The 16,351-nt window shown below is 45.2% G+C and overlaps 1 protein-coding gene across 1 annotated transcript in view; it reads right to left on the bottom strand.

Moving 5' to 3' along the window:
- The window catches only part of NTNG1 (netrin G1), a 407,388-nt gene that overhangs the window by 60,099 nt on the left and 330,938 nt on the right, over positions 1-16,351 (bottom strand). Inside the window, exon 6 of the mRNA XM_075540266.1 lies at positions 6,158-6,292. Coding sequence (XP_075396381.1) covers positions 6,158-6,292 — 135 coding nt within the window. The remainder of the gene's footprint in view (positions 1-6,157; positions 6,293-16,351) is intronic.

Genomic DNA, 16,351 nt, shown 5'->3' with positions numbered 1-16,351 from the left:
CGAAAAGGCAAAGAATCAGAGTCTTTCCCAGAAGCCCAGGAAGGAACATAGTCTTGCAGGCACCTTGGTTCAAGGCCAGTGAGATCCTTGTTGGACTTGACAGTAGAGACCTTCAAGAGAAGTTTGTGTTGTTCTAAGCTTTCACTACTGCCGTCCAGCCAATTCTGACTCAGAGCAACACTGCAGGACAGAGTACAGCTGCCCTTTATGGCTTCTGAGATGGCAACTCTTTACAGGAGGAGAAATCCCCATCTTTCTATCACGGTGGCAGTTTCAGACTCCGGGAACCCTTGTGTTCAGCAGCCCACTGCACCATGGGGCTCCCTGTTGTAAGCTACTTTATGGCAATGTGTCACAGTAGCAATGGAAATCACACTGTTATGGTCCATTCTCTGGGGAGAGGCCCATCTAAACCAGGAGATTGTGTTACCCAGATTGTCCCTTTTTCTCCAGAGAATACTGATTGTCCTTCGAAGCTGGCGGCACAATGGTCTGGTGTTCGGATGCTAGTGGACATGTCCATAGTTCCACCTCACCCAGCTTCTCTGAGGAGAAAGACTGGGGAGCTGCTTCCACAAAGACTCCCGCCTAGAACATGCTGTGGACTGCTTCCGTAGACTCCCTCCTAGAACATGCTGTGGACTACTTCCGTAGACTCCCACCTAGAACATGCTGTGGACTGCTTCCGTAAAGACTCCCGCCTAGAACATGCAGTGGACTGCTTCCTCAAAGACTCCCGCCTAGAACATGCAGTGGACTGCTTCCACAAAGACTCCCACCTAGAGCATGCAGTGGACTGCTTCCACAAAGACTCCCACCTAGAACATGCAGTGGACTGCTTCCACAAAGACTCCCACCTAGAACATGCAGTGGACTGCTTCCTCAAAGACTCCCGCCTAGAACATGCAGTGGACTGCTTCCGTAGACTCCCTCCTAGAACATGCAGTGGACTGCTTCCACAAAGACTCCCACCTAGAACATGCAGTGGACTGCTTCCACAAAGACTCCCGCCTAGAACATGCAGTGGACTGCTTCCTCAAAGACTCCCGCCTAGAACATGCTGTGGACCTCTTCTGTTCTGTCACAGAGCTTGCTATTAGCTGACAACTTGAAAGAGCTAACTAACTCTGTGACAAGCCAGAGTGTGTGGTTTTACAGTTTTTATCAGGGTATTTCCCCACGGAAGCCCACTCAGGTTTTATTACAAGCCATCTTGACCAGGTCGCTGGGCCTCCTCCCCATTCCTTTCCTGGTTTTGGTAATGTACATATTCCGATGCCTTCCGGGCGCCCATAGTTTGATATTGTTGGCCATGTTCCAGCTGTTGAATCTCAGTCTCCAGGTGTGTTGATACCACAACCTCCCTGGACTTTGGCTGACCTTATTCAGACGATACATTCTAAAGGGACCATGTAGTCATGTAAGTTATGTAACAAATGGTAGTGACGGTGGGTTTAATACGCATTCTAGGCTATATCACAATGTCTCTTACACACATCCCCCAAGAGACAACATCTGCGCAGTAGCCTCACTAGTTCTCAAAACAAGCCCACGGCTATGGAATTGACTCTGATTCTCAGCAACCCTATCACACAGGACGGCGCTGCCCCTGTGGGTTTCCGAGACTGGAACTCTCTGTGGGAGGAGGAAGCTGCTTCTTTCTACAGCAGAGTGGCTGGTGGTTTTGAACGGCTAACCTTGTGGTTATCAGCCCATCTCGAAACCAGTACACCACCAGGGCTCCTCCACTGGTTCTCTAGGGGCTCATGCCACTCTGTGGATGAGTCAGGATAGGCTCAGTGGCAGTGAGCACACAGCGCCCTGTCTCCATTCTTTTGGTCCTGACAGCAGGGCTTCATTACTTCCCTGCCGACACATGATTGTATTGTGACATGAGTGTAGGCTGCTGCGTCCTCTAGACAGGCTCTGTTTCACTCTCCAGCACTTGGCTCGGGCCTCTTGCCTGATTTCAAAGAGGCACGTTTTAACAAAAGTCCTTCTCTACCTCCTTCATATCAGTCTTCTACTTGGGTAACTGCTGTGCTGAGTTGGGTTCTGCCTGGCTCCCTGAATTCTTCTTATTTCTGTTTCTTTCCTGGATTGGTTTTGCCATTGAGACCATTCATCTTGGCTGTTTTCAGGTTTTTCACCTTCCACTTCAGAATCCAGCTATATTTATGACGCAAGCAATCAGTGGTTCCCTCATGCAGAACGTTTGCTGATGAGGCCAAGGGTCTCTGGTTCCCCCAGCGGAAGCCTCACGATCGCTTTTGGTTCGGGTTGGGTTCAGTCTCCAGCCTCAGCCTGTCTCCAATCAAGGGGCTTTTCAGAAGCCCACAGGCCAAACATGTGGTACTTCACCAGTGACTGGTCTCGGTGAAAATTCTGGCGCAGCATAAAAAAGAGTTTTGAGCATGAGAGCTTGCCTAGTTCAATGACACATCGACATTTTTTTTTGGAATTGACAATGACTGAATGCTTTTTATGCACCAGGAGGTCCACATTCATCTATGTCCTTGAATCTTTACAGTGACCACGTATATGAGGTCCTAGTTTTACCCCCATTTTTAGAGAGGGGAGAACAGAAGAAGAAGCAGGCTGAGGGAAGTCAAGTGATTTCAAGTACACACTCACTTTGCAATTTCCCCTACCGGTAGCAAGCAGCAGGAGTAGACGCATTTCCTTAGTGCTCATCTGTAAAGCCGAGGCTATTTGGCCTGCAGGGCTGTATGGGCGTCTTGCTAGTCCACGGATGCACTGCACCCTGTCCCTGAATCCCTAGGACCTTGTACCAAGACCTACTGCAGGTAGGGCCTACCCGGATCCTTGCCATTGGTGCCAACCCTTGTCTGTCCTTGTCCACCACATATTTTCTTCTTGGTCTGGGTTTCCTTGTTGATGGATAATTATCGCTGTCCATCAGGAATGGGTTCAGCTCAGGCAGGCAGAAATGTATATGCATACAGTGACTGGTTTAAGGGTACATTTTAGCAAATGCATGTGTATGCAGACCCAGCGGTGACAAAAATAACGAAAAGACAACTCAAAGCCCCAAACCACTGTTACGGAGTCATTACGAAATCTTAGCAACCTCGTAAGCAGGACAGACTAGCACTGCCTCTGTGGTCTTCTGAGGCTCTAAGTCTTCATCAGAGTGGAAAACTTCAACTTTAGTAGCCAACACGTAACCCCTTAGACCGCCAAGGGCCCAAAACACTATTGGCACCAGCTCATCAGAATGCACACCTGCTCTCAGACTGCAATAGGTGCTGGAGGCCCCAGCCTCTGACAGATATTTTCCATTCAGTCGCTGGATCTCAGGGATGGTCAAAGACATCCTAGGGGAAGGTCATTAGGGATCTTGGCATGGAAAAAATTGATCACATGATCTGAATAAATATTTTAACCTAGAGGATGCGTTATGCTTGGGTGGTTCTGCAGGAAGGAATTTTCCCTTAGTGATACCAACACTACTGTGGACTCCAAAATGTGTTTGAAATTTGTTAACTGCGCACAATTCCAGGCTCACCCCCTTCCAGACCTTTCTTTGCACAGCAGCCAGAGGAATCTTTCTAAAACCAAATCTATGGCTCCATCCCCTGCTTCAAGTTACGTGACGGATCCCATACGTTGGTTCCCCACATCTTCGACCTGATGGGAGAAATCAGTGCCTCAGCTTGGCAATCAATGCAATGGACCCCTGATCTGACTTCTTTCTGCTTTCTTTTCACATCTTCTCGCCCTTTCCAGTGAATGTCATCTCTTCTTTTCCAGCACACACACACACACACACACACTCACACTCACTCACATCTTACCCTTGTGTCGTACTTATCAGAGGGTGCTTTTTCTTTCTGAACACAGTATTTCCACTCATGGAGGCTCCTGGAGCCCCTTCGTGCTGAAATGCTCCGCTGGTACTCCACTCAAATGTCACCTCGCCTGGCAGGCCACACACCCATTGCGGCTTTCTCAATCGCGTGTCTGGCTCCCTGTACTTAGTTGCTTTGTCTCAGAGTGGCTGGTTCTCTCCAGCCTCTCGCTCCAGTTTGTGAACTCTGCAGCCACATGCTCCCAGTGGTTTTCTTTCTCCACTTTCGCATGGTAGCAACGCGCAAGGTCTAACCACAGTAGGGGCTTACCTGGGGAACCAAACAAGTATTTCCTCCCACGAGCTCACTGAAGCTCGCCACCAGACAGGGAGGTTGTGGTTTGCAACTCACACATCCCCACCCAGTCAGGCCAGACACAGCCAGTCATCTGACTACAAATGGGAACAATTCCCCGCAAGTCCCCATTTTAACTTTAGAGAATGTTCTGGTCATCCATTGTGGAGCATTTGGGTCAGGCCCTTTCTGGAGATCAACTGCCCTCCTTTAAGGCTAGGTCAATTTATTTTCCCCTCCAAAGTCTCACCCCGGGTTCCCTCCAGGGGCCCACTTCTACAGACTGCTCTATCACTAAGCTTGCATGGGACTCTCTCTCTGAGAACCCCCTCAGGTGTCTCCTTGCACCTTTTGTCCTGAGTCTTGCTGCTGGTTTCTGTTCTTCTGCCTGACTCTCCTCCCGCGATGACTGCTAGCAGACTATGGGCCCAGCACCCAGATACATCATGAGTGATGACTGTGCACTGTGTCCTGCGATTCTCCATGCCCTCCAGCCCTCTAAGGACCGATGCTTTCTGGGAACCTCCCGAAGGGAGGACTTCGAACCCATTGCCTTCCTGACTGAAGATGAAGCAACCAGCTCCGATGCTCTGCGCCAGCTCCTGCCTGGTGCTTCCTCTGCCCATCCTCAGCCTCAACTGTGTGAGGCCAACTTTCCCTGCCCTCCTCAAGCCACATTGCCAGCCATGGCCTGAGTAGGACAGGACATGTCCCTTTGACTTGATACCATGTCGAAGTCGAAGTGTGTGCTATCAATTCCACAAGTAGCAGAGAGAACATTCTACATTGTGCTGGTAGAAATTGGCTCTTGACAGTTCCTGCACGCTGACATTTTCCCCCAAACATTTTTTCACTGTTTTCTCCAAGCAAACAGTGAGCAGAAAGAACTCTCGAGCTGCGCTGCCCAGTACGGTAGACACAATAGCTATGTAGGCTTGGCACTATGTCCAGGCGCTATTGAGATGTGCTGTCCGTTATAAAGTGCACATCCAATTTGGAAGGCCGTTTGAAAAATAGGCTCTTAATAAGTTTGGCACTGATTTTATGTTGATCTGATAACACTTTTGATATTTGGGGTTAATAATGTGAGGCTTGACATTTATCTCCCTTCTCATGTTTGCCTCCCCCATGTGGGTAGCAGGGTAACTGAAGTTGCGTGCGTGTCTTGGCTGTATCTGCTATCGGACTGCACTGCTCTCGAGGCTGTGCATTGCAATCCTTTCATTAGTAAGCAGACTCACTCCAGGTGGAGGGAAAAGTTAGTGCAGGTTTTAAAAGCAAAATTTAAAAAATAATCAAATAATTTTGAAAAAGACAGAAGGAAGCCGCTGCTCAGATTTGGTCGTCGTGTTCACTGTGCACAGCCACATGCCATCTGCCTTGACAAGCTTTGAAGGGCCCAGTAATCCTCAGGCGAAATGAAGCTGGAGCCAGGCTTCACTGTGCAGTGCCTGACCTCAGAGGTTAACATCAATATTGATTTCCGTCGTTTATTTTACGCTAGCATTTAAATGTCCCTTAGATTCATTGCCTTTCGGTTTTTGGTTAAGATTCTATGATGGGTAAGATGGCAAAGGCCCATGTAAGTTATGCAGCAATCGCTTAATTTATGAACTCTGGCTCTCCAGGGGAGCTCTCGGTTCAAGAAATATATTAGCCACATGCTCATCACCCTTCATTTTGTGGTGAGAATTTCCAAGCCGGTCCCCCATTGTGCCGCTTAATTTATGATCTGGCCAGGTACACGGATCGGCGTACAATATTTCAATGTAAGTTGCTCCAGCCATCAGATGGGATGAAGATGGGCTTCCAAGAAGCCAGCTGGACTGCCGATGGATTGCTCTCCTGTCCACAGGCTGGGCCTTAGATGACTTTTAAAGCTTGTTAGCAGTTTGGGTCTTTCTGTGCTCTGCGAAGCTGCACGCACCAGCCTAGACAAGCACAATCAGCCATGCTATCTCAGGCAGAGGGCAGCTCCCAGATTTACTTACGTTGACAGCCGTAGTGCCAGGAATTTCCCGGCAGACACTCATCACACTTAGGCCCTGTCGTTCCAGCCTTACACTCACAGAATCCCGAGCCATTACAACGGTCATGGATTGAGCCCAAGGGGTTACAATAACACTCTGTAGAAACGAGACAACACACAGGCTGGAGACAAGTCCGCACAGCGTATAGGTTAAGGACGCAGCAGCGTCATTTACTTAAATGCATCGCTTAGTGAAAGAAAGATGCCTCCTAATGAAATGCTTTGGCAAATATGGCAATTTCAGGTCCATTTATTTATTTGCTCAGCCTTCCAAGATATCGTTTTATGATCCGAGAGGAAATCAACTGAAAACTTCCAAGGAAATAAGACATCCCTGGTCTTCACTTCAGATCATAATGGAGGCTGCATTTGTTAGGGCATTTTTAGATCATTTAATGAACACCATGAGAAATTTGTGTATCAAGGATAAATCAATATACCATCAGTGTAAAATCGGTTCTAAATTATTTAAATGGGCTTATCTGTTACACTCAATATTGGAGAGCGGCTGAGGATTTTCAAAGTGCAATATGAATGCACTTTGCTCATTCGAAGGCTGTTTCCCTTTATGATTCTGGACAGCGCCTTAACTTATTTATGGACACAGTGTTTTTGTGATGATTCTTCCAGTGGTGTATCGGTGAAGCACTTTCCTACCGCTTCTATACAACCTACATTGATGATCATGACATGAATATATGTACATATACATTTATATAGAGGAATTCCCAATCAAGTTCCACACAGGGATAACTAGAAGCAAATGATTTCACCCTAATGTCTGCTGGCAGCTAAGATGAATGTGTGTGATAAAAAAGAAACCGAACTCTTCTGCAGGATCCTTCTGCCTTTGGAGTACTGTTTTATTTAAACCTTGCACCAGAATGAGAATTCCTTAGACTTTCAGGAGTTTCAAGGTAGCATAGCAGGTTTTCAACTTTTAGGAATGATGGTTGCTGTCCTCGTGATTACTGTGTGTAATCTTGGGAAAGTCACTACGTCTCCTTGTCTCTAAGTGTCTGACTTTAAAAATGGGCCCACTAAGAGATCCCGTGGTAAAAATCAACAACACCAAAAAGCAAACTTGTAGGAACCCCCTCCCCTGCAGCAAAAAATGTGAGAAATCAACTCGTATAACCAAAGTTAAGGTCACCCATGGCAGCAGGGAGGAAGCGGTCTTAACTGTGTGGAGGGACCCTGTGCTTTGGCGTTGGGTTTGTCATAGAGACCGAGAGGTGGGCATCTTAGAATTGTGATTCATTTCAGGTTTCTCAGTCAGTTTGGGGGTTTTACTTTCTTCTGATCCAACATTTATAAGTCTAACAGTAATAGGCTAAAGAGAAATGAATAGCAACCTCTCTCTAAAGTGCTCCCTCCTCCCTTGGCTTGGGATGCACTTTATAACCAGTGCTTTACCCTAAGCTTCCATGTCTATGGTAACACGTGTGTGTATCTCTGGAAAGGACTCTGGTGGTGGAGTGGTGGTGTGTTGAGAAGCTAACCCCAAGATGAGCAATTTGAAACCACTGCCTGCTCCACGGCACACAGTCGGGGCCGTCCCCTCCCATGGAGCTTTGGTCTTGGAAGCTCACAGGAGCACTTCTCCCTCGTCCCAGCCGAAAGGGTTGCTGTCAGCCAGCATCCACTCAATGGCAGTGAGTTTGACTTGAGGTTTCAGTGTATCTATTGCAAGGCTTTAAGAATATTTAAAAGCAGTAATTCTTACATCGCTTTAAAAATGTTTGTCTGTACATATTTGCAATACAAAGATGTTTCAATACCCAAGCTGTAACGCTTCTTACTTTTTAAAGTGTGTATATATTGTCAATGGCTCCCCAAAATCTGACCATGTGAGTGGGTAGAGTTATTGCTGCTCAATGTGAATTCACAAAATACTCAAGTGTTGGGTAGTTAGCTCATAACAATGAATATCGGGCCTCAGGTGCAAAGAAAATATGAAAAAATTATCAACAGGACAACAAAAAAGAAGGAAATATTACAATTAAAGTGCATCTCAGGAAAAAGAAACCTGTTTTGTTATTTAAGCAACAATTCCAGTTTTGGGAAACTATCATCTATAGAATTGTGGGTAATGATGGATATTGGAAGAGCAGAAATGACGGACCAAAATTGCCAAGCCTTTGCCAGAAAGTCAATTCTGACTCACAGCAACCTTACGGGACAGCACAGAACTGCCCTGTAAGCCTTCAGGCCAAGAGCTTTACGGCATTAAATTGCTACATCTTTCTTCCTCGGCAATCCGTGGTGGCTTCCAACTGCCAAGCTTTTGGTTCCCAGGCAAGCACATCAGTCACTGTGCCACGAAGGGTCCGGGCAGACCCTTCACCTCTCAAGGGTATATTGTATTACAGAAAACAAGGAAGCACAAGGAGCAGTGTTAGACTAACTATATGATATGAAATTATTGAAAGGGCTGGGGCAGGAAGGGCTGATAAAAAATACAATCGATTGATAGGTATTAGGAATGTCTTGGGTTTGCTTTTTTTCTCCATAAGTAACCTTTGACTGCCTGATTTGAGTTTCAAGGGGAATTGAAAATGATGCACCCTAACTTGTAGATATGTTTAGAAGCAATTGCCTAGCAAGCGGGCATTCCATTCAGATGTAAAGCTTGTTAGCAGGGATTATTAGCGGTGATTGCCCAAGGTCACAGTCAGCAGCACATCCTCTAGCTTCCTGCTTAATGCTTGAGTTTATATGAAACAGAAGCATGCAAGGTTGTCATCCTCATGTAATTGCCGTGTCAGCACAGGGTAATTACAAGCATCTTTGGAGACATCCTTGTGCTTGGGAATTTGTATGAAACATGGGCAAATTCACCAGTAATCACAAAGCATCAATTCCCGTGAGAACAGGAAGCCGCCAGCTGCATTTTCTATTGGCCACAATATAAAATGATGCTAGGGTTTGAAGACATCTATGTGAACACCCGGTCTACGTTTCACGAGAGCGGTGGGCTGTGCCCTCCCAGTCAGGGGGTGCCTATGACTACAGAGAATGACTCAAGCATTGATGGAGGGGGGTTGCCTTGGTTTTGCTTTGATTTAGAGAACACTGAGGCTCAAGGTTTCCAAGACTAGTTCCTGATCCGTGAAAGTGAACTGGGTAAATAAAGATCCACCCATTGCCTTAGTGCATCCTGAAGATGAACTCTCACTCTCAACTTAAGCCTCTGAAGCTAGATTCTCTGTCCTTCCTCAAGCCATTTGAAGAAGCGTCTGTCGGGGCCATAGTGAATGGGCTTCATGGGTTCCCCAGGGCAAAGGTTGGCAACGGAGCCCCAGCCTTCAGCGGGCTCTCACAGAGCGAATGCTGGTCTTAGCCTTGCCCCACGAGTGGGCAGACCGCTCCCTTAGAAAAGGGTTACTAGTTAATTGTGTGCATGCGTGGCCTAAAGATGAAAGAAAGACTTAGTATAGAGAAGCCCAACTGTGGCCGGTCATATTTTTAAGAACAAATCTCCTCTTAGAAAAAGGGCAACAATTCAAGGAAATAATTTTGGTATGTGTGGGAGAACGTTACTAAATTGAATGTTACCTAAAAATGTTCATCTTCACGTTTACCAAGTACTTGCCTGGAGTTTCAGAGAATAAAATGCTAATTAGACACATGTCTGCTTAGGTAAAGATTCCCCAAAGTTTAAAATTCTGAGTTAATAAACTTTTTAGAGATGAATAAATCATCTTGCCCTTAATTTCTTTTGGGGTGGTTGTATGGGGGACATGCGTACAAAGAGTGTCTTGTTCAGCTTTTCATATTGTACTTGTAATAGGTAAACTTTAACAGACAAAAGCACAGGGGGGATCTTTTAGTCTGTGGATAATCCTAATGATTTACTAGAGAGCTGTATCACATAGACTTGGGTAGAATTGTGCGCGTGGATTACTTTAAGGCTGGAAAAATTTCAAATTTGAGAATAACAGAATATGCCTGGAGAAGTTTTATGGTATGAGATGTTATGTCTTGAAAAATTGAAAAAAATTAATTTAAAATGATATGAAATGAATATTGTGAACAAGTTTAATCTGAGGTGTTTTGTAAAGATGACTAGGCTTGTTGTATACCATTTAATTCACTTTTATGTTGACCTTTGTGTATTTTTAAAGGGTTCAGAGCAACGTAATTTTGCCTTCAAAATTCAAGACAGTTACATCTTTCTTGTGTTTGATCAGCATCTTCAGATCTGTGTAAGCCAACCCTCAGAGTGCCAATGAACGACTACTCACAGGCACATGGTGGAAGTGTGGAAGGGACCTGTCCAAGCAGAGGTAAGCAAATGGCCGACAAGCTTCATTCTGCTGCATCTATGTCGGCAGGATTGGGAGAACGGCTTCATGTTGTGAAGTCAGGGAGCCCTCTGCTAAAGTTGTGGGCTTTGGGGTTAATTTGCCAAAACTTTTCTCAATTACAAAATAGGAGAAATTTCCATTGTAATACTTACCCCACTCTTTTATTAATGAGTTTTAAGCAATATAACATATTTGCAAAGTTTGCGGAGTGTGTCCTGCGCATCCATATGATTCCCTTTTAACCAGGAGGCTCAGATGACTTACCTAAGACCCACAGCTATTAAATAACCCACTGGGGATTGGACCCAGGTCTCCAGCTTCTACGTCCAGTGCTTTCTCCACTAATCCCCACAGAAGGCTTTAGGAAGCATTTAAAGAAAATAAGACTAGCTGTCGGCATAAATGGTGTTATGTACACTGGGCACAACTTAATTCCAAACAACTTGTACTGCTGTCGCCTGTGACATTTACCAAGTGCCTGCCAGGCCTTGGCCATCCAGAGGACAATAACCCCAGAAATGGCCATTCTCGAATTCATTTTTTGATGAAAAGATCACTCGTCGTTTTTCAGCGTATTACATCTTAAATGCATCTCTATGTGGAAAAGTTTGCCTTTAAAGTTGCTCACCTAGCTAGTTTGGGACCTGATATACGTGTCTCCTGCAGCATGGCGAGTGTACGTATTTCTTGCAAGTAAATGATGAAGTGAAATTCCATTTATTGTGCCTTAGTTTTCAATTCAAGTTCATTATACAGGGCAGGCAAAACGTAGGAGAGGGACCTCTCCTCCCAGGGCACCCAAAGAGCACTCATCTGGGAGCCCGCACCCCCTGACAGCTACGAAAACGGATAGACTAGAATAGTCCTGAGAAATGACTTCTCTTTTCAGATGCTGTAGGAAAATTCCGTAAATGGAATTTTGTTAGACTATGAAGAATAGTCAGGCAGTCACTCTCCCACACCCATTGCTAGTGGTTTTCAAGTCCAAATGTTAAAAACTTTTCATCATTCAACATTTTTTGATCACCAATTGTGCACAAGTGTCTGAAACCCAGTTTCACATAGTCATAATTAAAATTCTATAATGAGTCTCCATTTTAAAACTTATACATACAACTTAAACTTATAGGATCAAGTTGATGTTACCCAGTTTTAAGATTTCATGCAAAACAAGGGAGGGGGGGTGCAGATAAGAAGAATGAAAATCTCTCAGCTCCTGCACATAATTTCCCAGTTGTAAAACAACATAAAGATTCACCCACCCCCTCCCAGCTATATGGTCAACCAACACAAGTGTATTTAAAATCTACCCCAAAAGATCTGTTCTTCATCGAGAATAGTTCATATTGGCTCAGCTGTGCTGCACACCACCGACCTCTCCAGCCTACACATCTCCCCACAGCTCAAAAGGCACAGAACAATAGCTGAAGGTATAATGGAACTGACCTATGCACACATTCTCATCGTCCAGCTGTGCAGAAGCATTTCTGAAGTAGCCCAGCCTGCATAACTCACAGTGCTGCCCTCTAGTGTTGTGTTTACAGCTCACGCAAATGACTGTATTTAGCAGATCGATATAACTGCATCGATTGGAGTGGCCGAAGCATTCACAGTCTTGCAAGGAAGAACAGAGATGTATACAGAGTGTATACAGTAGCAGGGCATTAGCACACACTACATGCTTGGGTGAAATGAGGGATGGCAAAAAGATGGAGAGATGGCCTTACATACACGTGGCTCAGCATGACACACGGTGACAACAGGTGGTTTGTCATTAGCATGGAAGTAGCATCTATTTCAAGCAGGAAAGAAAGGCTGGACTCAGAACATGACTGAAGGCTGTCAATTCTTGGCAGACAGGATGAACAGAAGCATTTGCAGGTGCACACCTTTTAGAATTTAGTTTCCATTGATGCAAAAGTCTAATTGCGGCACTGTAAGAACTGTGCTATCTTTGCCTCCTCTTCCCCACTCCACCCCCAACTACTTTCCTTACACAATGGTACAGTCCATTAAGCCAAGAAGAAAGGAAGTGTGCGCGCATTCAGTGGAGTCTCGTGTAGAGCATGTGTGTCGAGGCAGCACGCTCAGGCAGGCTTTCAAAGGAAGCCTGGTAAATTCAATAGAGATCCAGGCAACTGGGCCAGTCTCACTCGTGTTTGCTTTTGCTCAAGGCTAAGAGGTATAGACGGCTGCCCGAAGCCTTTCTTCTGGGCCAATATGCATGTTTATTGGCAAAGGAAAAGCACAGAAAACTAAAATTATTTTCAAGATAGGGGTACAAAAACCCAACCCTATCTTACAGTGTGTCTTATTTCAAGGTTTGTTAAGTCAGATTAGGAAGGAAGGCCAAGCACCTGTTGTGTCTCTGAATTTCTTTTCCTTTGTCCCTCCAAAATGGTGTGGTGTCTCTCAGGCCTAGGAGTGATTGAGTAGAGACCAGGTGAGGTCAGTTGGGGAAGGACGGAGGGTGAGTGGATTTCTTCTTTTCATTTTAACCAGAAGCATGAAGCCATTAACCTAATCCAATGTGTGTGCGTGTGTTTTAAGAACTTGTAAAAACAGACCTCATGTTGGTAGCAATTATCAATCCAATAGAAAAGCAAGAAAAAAAAAAGACCATGAAGGTTATCTAGATGGGAAAAACATTTTTTTTCTTTGCCAAACAATGGGAGTAACCTTAGCTGCCAAGTGTTGTTCTCTGAAATCATTCCTCTTATTAAGCTGTCTGACTTGTAGTCTATCTTACTATGAAGCCAAACACAGTCACTGTTTGAGCCCATTGATTCATTCATTCATTCACTCCATTCATTCATTGATTCATTCATTCACTCACTCCTTCATTCAGTATGTGCTTTATTTCAGCTGATCTGCTATGTGCCAACGACTGTGCTAGGTTATTGATATGGTCTAGAGACATGGCATTGAAATGATTAGGGTAAAAGGAATACGCGTTATCAAGTACATTTGAAAAGGGAAGAGGACTGGCTTTTTTCCTCATTAATATTCAATTATCCATCAACACACAACGGATTCAATTACTGGAGGGCTGGTTGGCTCAGTGGAGAACTGAGATCATGGTCCTGATGAAGTGGCATTGAGGTGGGATCTAAACAAGAGCAAAACATTAGAAAGGAGTGGTTGGTGCCCAGGAACAGGTGCCCAGGAGCAGGGAGTGCCCAGAGGCTTAAAAGGAAGTTAGGTGTTCGCAGTCAGGCAAGAGCTTCCTTTATCTGAGGTCAGTTGTAACACTACTTTGCCTGTGTGTGCTGGGGGCTGGGGGAGGGGGGGAGTGAAGGAACAGGAAAGAGTCAGTTAGAAAAAAAAAGAAAGAAAAGAAGTCACAGAAGAAGGATGCCATGAGACGTCAATGTGAGAGTATGAAAATACCTGAATAAATTTAGGATTGAAAACCCCCAGCTGGCTGCCACTGAGCCATGGTAACCACATAGCTTTAGAGTAGAACTTTGCTTTGTGGTCATGTCTGTGACCTACTGGAAGCGGTTTACCAGGACTTTTTCCCAGCAGCCTCTGAGTGGATTAGAATTGCCAACTTTTTGAGTTAAGGACTGAGCATGAATCCATTTACACAATACAGGGATTCCAACATAGTAGTTAAGAGATGCCAGGTTAATACTAGTGATAACCACAGCAATGATGGAATTTCAAATCACCAAACTAAATGTATGGTGAAAGCAACAGACATTTTCCCCCAGTTCCACTCTCTGACCCAGAGTTTATACCTTGTTTATACTGGCATTTCTGATTTCCTAGAGAATCCGGAAGGCCTCTTGAACCTTCCTTAAATGAACTTTTGAGTCAGGGAGGATCTTGGTAGCCTGAAACCTCTCCCTGATTAGCAGGTGCAGGGACGAGACCCACAACTTCAACCTCTCCACTTCTCCAGGACTTCCTGGGAGCTCGCTGGAATTCCCGAGGAGACGGACTGCTCCCAGGCATTCCTTCCTCTGCATGAGGCCCTGTATTGGCTAGCGGTTTGATGCTGCTGGTTCCTCATCCCAGACTGTCCTCAGTTCACTTAATGTTCTCCCCTGAACACATCTTTTATGCACAAGATTTCATTCTATGAACTGCAGTCCCTGTTTTCCAGCAGCTTTGTTAGTGGATGAGACAAACAAGTGTTCCCATGACCGGAAAACAACATGGTCCATACTAAGACACAGTACAAAGTGACCTGGGTCCAAGAAGAAAGGTAGTGTGAGGTAAGTGGAGAAAAATGTCCTGCGGGATGTAGGACTGGCTCTTCCTGCCAGTTAAAAGCCACAACCAACCCCTTTAAGTCTATTCTGACAGGGAGGGTTTATAACAAAATAATAATAAAGATTGTGATGGTGAGCATTTCAGGTGACAGGATGGAGTGCGCAAAGGTGCAAGGTTAGGGAAATGTAAGTCATGAGGTTGGAGCAGTCTTTATGAAATATGAGTTCCTTTGGGGCTATGGGAAGGACATGGCCAATGGCCAGAACTAATTTCTGACCTCTAGTAATACAGCTTTGCCTATGCAAAGAGAATGTGTCTGGGGGATGTTTCTGCACAGATGTCAGAACTGGGACATTGTCAGCGACTGTTTTCTGAATGTAATGACTAGTGAGCACGTCGATGTGGGAGCCGTCTGCTCCCTGGGCCTTGGAAACCCGACAGGACTGTTCCACTCCGTCCTTTTGGGTTGCAGTGAGTCAGATAGCAAAAGGTTTGGGACAGGTGCTTCCCAGGTTTAGGATGACTACTCCGGTGTCTTGTTTGAAAGCCACTTTTTATAGCAAATGTCAAATATTTATTTAAGAAACCACCCTCCGTTCAAGGCCCAACACTGCAGACTTCCTTTAGAAGGTAGGTGGCTGTACTGAACAGCTTAGGAGCTCGGTGGCATCGAGCAGCCCCCCAGTTGCTCTGGAGAAGAACGGCCAGGCTTTCGGCTCCTGTGAACATTGAAAGTCTCAGAAACCCACGGGGCGGTTCTGCTCTGTCCTGGGGGGGGGGGGGGTGCGCTATAGGAGCCAAACAAGCCTTGATTACAATGCTTTTGGGTTTTTTTTTAATCACCCAAAAGTGGGGTTGATTCTGTTCAGATTTGATTCTTTTAAGACTCTTAAGATCCTCCAGAGCAGCGGTTCGCAACTTGTAGGCAGCGACCCCATTGGGGGTCAAACGACCCTTTCACAGGGGTCGCCCAATTCATACCAGTTGCAAAATGACAGTGATGAAGTAGCAATGAAAATAATGTTATGGTTGGGAGTCACCACACATGAGGAACTGTATGAGAGTCGCGGCATTAGGAAGGTTGAGGACCACTGCTCTAGAGACTTTGAAAATGCTGTCTTCTCTAGCTCTGATATATTTGAAAAGTGAAAATGACAAAGAATATTCTCTTGCAGGTGATCTGAAAATCATGATAGTTCTATGGGAGAATGTGAGGCACTTAAACACGATCATGGTTTCTGTGTTGTATCCTAGTATTCTCTTAATTTATTGTTATTTCATAACTATTATGAATATGCAGTTAGAGTACTCACTAATGATACGTGTGAAGCTGTATTTTATACCAGGATCATGAAGGGATATTAATAATTGAATAATTCTCTGACTCCTCACTTCATTGACCTACCCTGTCCTCACTTTCTTTCATACACTCTTCTCTCTCTCTCTCTCTCTCTCTCTCTGGCTCATGATCTCCTGGGAAACCCGATCTTGGTTCAAAATCCAACTCTCCACTTTTCCAGGCAATAACCCAGCAGCTAAACAGAGCTGGTTTTTCTCCAACCATTTTGAAAGAAGTTCCCCTTTAAATTCAGGATCATAATCCTCCATAGGGAACTCCAGGCTGT

Source organism: Tenrec ecaudatus, chromosome 1, assembly GCF_050624435.1.
Source record: "Tenrec ecaudatus isolate mTenEca1 chromosome 1, mTenEca1.hap1, whole genome shotgun sequence".
NCBI classification, from domain to species: domain Eukaryota; kingdom Metazoa; phylum Chordata; class Mammalia; order Afrosoricida; family Tenrecidae; genus Tenrec; species Tenrec ecaudatus.
This window is presented reverse-complemented; position numbering and strand designations above follow the sequence as displayed.